Source organism: Nestor notabilis, unplaced genomic scaffold (assembly GCF_000696875.1).
Source record: "Nestor notabilis isolate BGI_N333 unplaced genomic scaffold, ASM69687v1 scaffold11357, whole genome shotgun sequence".
Classification (NCBI taxonomy): Eukaryota; Metazoa; Chordata; class Aves; order Psittaciformes; family Psittacidae; genus Nestor; species Nestor notabilis.
Genome location: NW_009937824.1, coordinates 26,114 through 30,128, shown reverse-complemented (window position 1 = coordinate 30,128; position 4,015 = coordinate 26,114). Strand labels below are relative to the sequence as shown.

At 43.7% G+C, this 4,015-nt stretch overlaps 1 protein-coding gene across 1 annotated transcript in view; it reads left to right on the top strand.

Annotated features, from left to right (window-relative positions):
- The window catches only part of DDX31 (DEAD (Asp-Glu-Ala-Asp) box polypeptide 31), a gene marked incomplete at its 5' end in the record, with an annotated part of 47,354 nt that overhangs the window by 22,282 nt on the left and 21,057 nt on the right, over nt 1–4,015 (top strand). The window contains one exon of the mRNA XM_010019028.1: nt 3,220–3,301. Within this exon, the coding sequence (XP_010017330.1) occupies nt 3,220–3,301 (82 nt within the window). The remainder of the gene's footprint in view (nt 1–3,219; nt 3,302–4,015) is intronic.

The following is a 4,015-nucleotide window of genomic DNA, read 5'->3' as shown; positions in this document are numbered from 1 at the left end:
CTGGGTTTATTGAAATGTAAATACTTCATAAAATATGTATTTCTGAGGAGACAAAGCATGAGATGGGTCCCCGCAGCCTTCAGCTGGTGTAAATGAGCCGTGCTGCTTTACAGTAGATGAGGATCTGACCCAGAGTTTTTTCCTAAGCCCCTCCACCCACCCCAGCATGCATGGGAGTAAGTCCAGAAGTGTTGAGAGTCGGAAGTAATGAGAGCAGACGTGGCTTTGTTCCTGGATGAAAATCCACTTCGGAATTAGGGATGACTGCCTTTGAAATTGGAAATCGCTCACAATTAATTTTCACCGGTACCTGAAGCCTCTCCTTGGCTTCCACTGTGGAAAAGCAGCATAAGCCTTTGCCAAAACGATCTCACTTTGGCTCTGCTGAGATCAGTAATTCCCAATGGGGTTCAAGAAAGCCGCGTGCATCTCTCCGCAACTTTCCTTTCGGTCTTTGTGTGGCTTGAAGTTGCGGTTCCTCTGCCTAACTGTGGCTGCGTGCGTGCACATGCACACTCATGTTTACATTTCCTCTTTCTTTCTTCCTTCTTTATTTTAAAGGTTAGACTCCAAAACGTTCTGTCTCAGCTCTCAGCGTAACTAACACATTTTCCTTCAAAGGAAGGAGGCAAGAAGCAGAAGAAAGTCAGCGAGGTTCACTGCTTTTTTTTTGTTCCCTTATGTCTCTTTTAGCTCCTTCAACTGCAGCCGAGCAGCGCGGGCCTCGACAGCTATCACATAATTTCTTTATCTCCTAACTAATTTATAAAGGGAAGCGCCTCGCCGTGAAGGCACGAGTCATTTCTCTCCCTTCTGGAGGGCTGTGCTCGCCCCCTCCCGCAGCGCTCCCCGCTGTGAACCCGGTTCACATAGCTGTTAGGCTGCGAGCTGGCGGCGCGCCACGCGAGGGGAGGATCGGAGAGGGGGTGACATCCCACACAAATCAATGTCAGAGGTTTGACGTTTTCATTCATGGCGGTGTCAAAGCAGCCTTTGGGCGGGGGGAGGAGATGGGGTATGCTTTTCTCTTGCTTAAGTGATTGCCATTTATGTTTTAATTTGCTGTTATACTGTTCAAAACCAAACAGAGAAACCCTCAGTTGTCTTTTTATGCTCCATTTCCCTTTCTCCCCCATCACTCTCCCGCCTTCCTCCACATCCTCTGCAGAGGAATCTGCTGCATCGTGAGTCCCAGCTGCTTGTCTTCCATAGAGGGTATCTTAGGGCTACACTCTACCTTCCAGGCTGGATGGCTGTTTCTCTGGACCATCTTTTTTCCTTTCCTTATATTGTGGTGATGAGCTGGCTGAGGCTGAACAGGCAGATTGCAAAAGTAAAGGTATTTGTCACTTTAACTGGGAAGGACTGGGGAACAGGCAAGGATTGTGGTATCCTGTTACACGGTATGGCAAAGATTCATCCATTCTTCCTAGCCAGGTGTTCAGAGATCTTTGAGTGAAAAGGAAGGGAATATCCTGGTTGTTAGAATGTCTTTCTGTAATTTACAAATTAAAGAGTATCAGCAGTGCTTCCTTTCAGAAACCACATACATCTTTATAGTCATCTGACATTCAGGAGTCTCAGAGAACTGTTGGACCCCCAAGATTTCTCTCTTCTTTAGACTGATGTAACCTCAAATGAACTCCTTGAACTGCATAAATAATCATGCAGTATTTATGATAGATTCTGGTATAAAAAGGAAAAGAATCTGTTTTCTAGAGGTGACCTTTGCCCGCTGCTGAAAATTTGGGCCTGTGAACTTCAGCTTTTATCATCTGGGTAATTCCCTTGGAAATGGGACCCAGTTTGGAAGCAGCTGTAATATTAATGGCCTGGAGCTGCACAGCTGTTCCTGTGTTGTCACCTGGTTTACGTGTGCCCCTCAAGGCAGTGTTAAAGAGGACGAAGAATTTCTACTCTCCTATAAATGCACCTCTAAGTAGGACCACGCACTTTAAATTGAAACAGGTTTGTAAGTGTTTCCAGTTTCTGGGCCATAAGAGTACCCAGCAGTGTCTCGCAGGCAGGACTGGAGAATAAATCATCTGGTTGACTCTACAGGAGGAATGTGAGTCGACAGAATGAAAATAAATGCCCAGTGTGAAGCCTGGCTGGGACAGCTGACTGAGTCTCCTGTATTTAAAAAAGCTGCTGTAGGGTCCCTACTGGGCTGGGCTTTGGCTTTGCACTTCAAATGAGAGGGAAGGTGAGTTCTCAGAATAGGGAAGGAAATCAAACAGTGTATTTGGTGTCAGAGGTGGCTTTTGAAGCTATAAATGAGTTGGAGGGGGTGTGTGTCCATCAAGAAGACCCAAGCAATGTAGTAAGAAGTTGGAATGATGTAAGATCTTGTGGGAAAGAGCAGTGATGTGACCAGAGGGAAGGAAGCTTCAGAAGAGTTGGCTTGGTAGGAAATGTTCCTTGGGATCCCGTTTTTACACTCTGAGCTTGAGTCCCTATATGACAAGAAGGAGCTGTGTCTTTACACAGCTTTGGTTTTAGGAGCATGGTCGCTAGCATGGGTGGAAACAAATGTGTTTAAACATCAAAGCACTTTGTTCCTTTGAGGGTTGAGCACTGTCTCTGATTCCAGGGAATATGGAAAGTGAACTGAGGGAGACAAGATGTAAGAGAACTGCTCCCTGCCCATGGCATCTAATGTACAATAAAATGTTTGACATACTCCAGGTTCAAAGTGGAGGTTACAGATCTTACTGTTATAAAGTAAAGCTGCAAGAAGCATTTAATGTTCTGAGCTGCTTCAACTCTGGTTTGAGTTTCTCTTAGTGGAAAATGTAGCCAAATGTAAATGGTTCCCAATTGTCTTGGTGCTTCTCAATTCAAGGAGAGTAATACTATTAAAACAAAGGAAATATGGTTCAAGACCTAATTTTTGTCTTGAATCATTTACTCTGGTTGAGAACCAAGGAGACTCCCAGTGAACTGAAAGTCTACCCTCAGTTATTTTGATGCTCTGTTAGAACTGGAGTGTGTGTTGGTGACTTGTAACAGCAACAAGATTGTGGGTAAACTTGTGTCTCTTCTTTTAGGGTTGCTGAGTGAGTGTCTGGAGTAAGATCTTGTGTATTTCAGGGATAAAATCTTAAGTTGAACGTGTAAATCTCAATCTTTTTGCTCTCCTTTATCAGCCTGTGGCTCATTTACATGCTATATTTGAAAAGTTGGAGAAATGGTGATTCTTTGTCTTTGTTGCTTCAGTGTTTCAGAGATGAAGATGGAGAAAGTATTATCCAGCCTGATGAAAGATGATCGCTTCAAATTGCACAGACCAGGAAGAAAGGTGAGTTTTTCTGCTGATTTGGAATCGCTCCAATTTTCATGTAGCAGTTAAACATCATAAGTGTTCTTCCCTCATCTTCTGTCTTTACAATACGAGGGTCGGTATATCCATGATGTTGGGCTATGCAAATAATTATAGGACTGCCTTATATTGCAACTGTCCAATTGTTAAACTGTTGTCCCCAAAAAGCATCGTTTTTAACTCTTCAGCAAGTATTTTTGTAACAGGCAGTAAAGGTTTCTGGCTGCAAGGGCTTGGGGTTCCCCCCTCCCCCAGTGTTTCTGTTCTTGGATTTTCATCACTAAAATACTGTTGGAGATCACAAATGGCACAAAACTTCTAAGAAATAAGATTTGGTGATGTGTTACGTGTGGGGTTTTATTATCTATATTTACTTGGAGCCCAAACTGAAGCTCACTGGGTTGACAGGCATATTTTAGTGACTTCAGCAAGGTTTGGGGCTGCCTTCAAGTTGCTAATTCACAGAATTCAGTCATTTGCAATTGAAGTCTCGGGTGTTTCTGCATTCTGGCAAATTAAATCCTCCAAGAACCCTCATTTTGAATGGAAGTCAAGAATGTGTCAAGCATGATGCAGCATGCTCTTTTTTCTCTTGTTGCTGTTTTGCCTGCTCGTTCTTTCTGTTACACCATGTATGAGCCTTCTTGTTTCCTGCAGATGACTGTTACGAACTGTGGTGTTCTTGGTAAACAT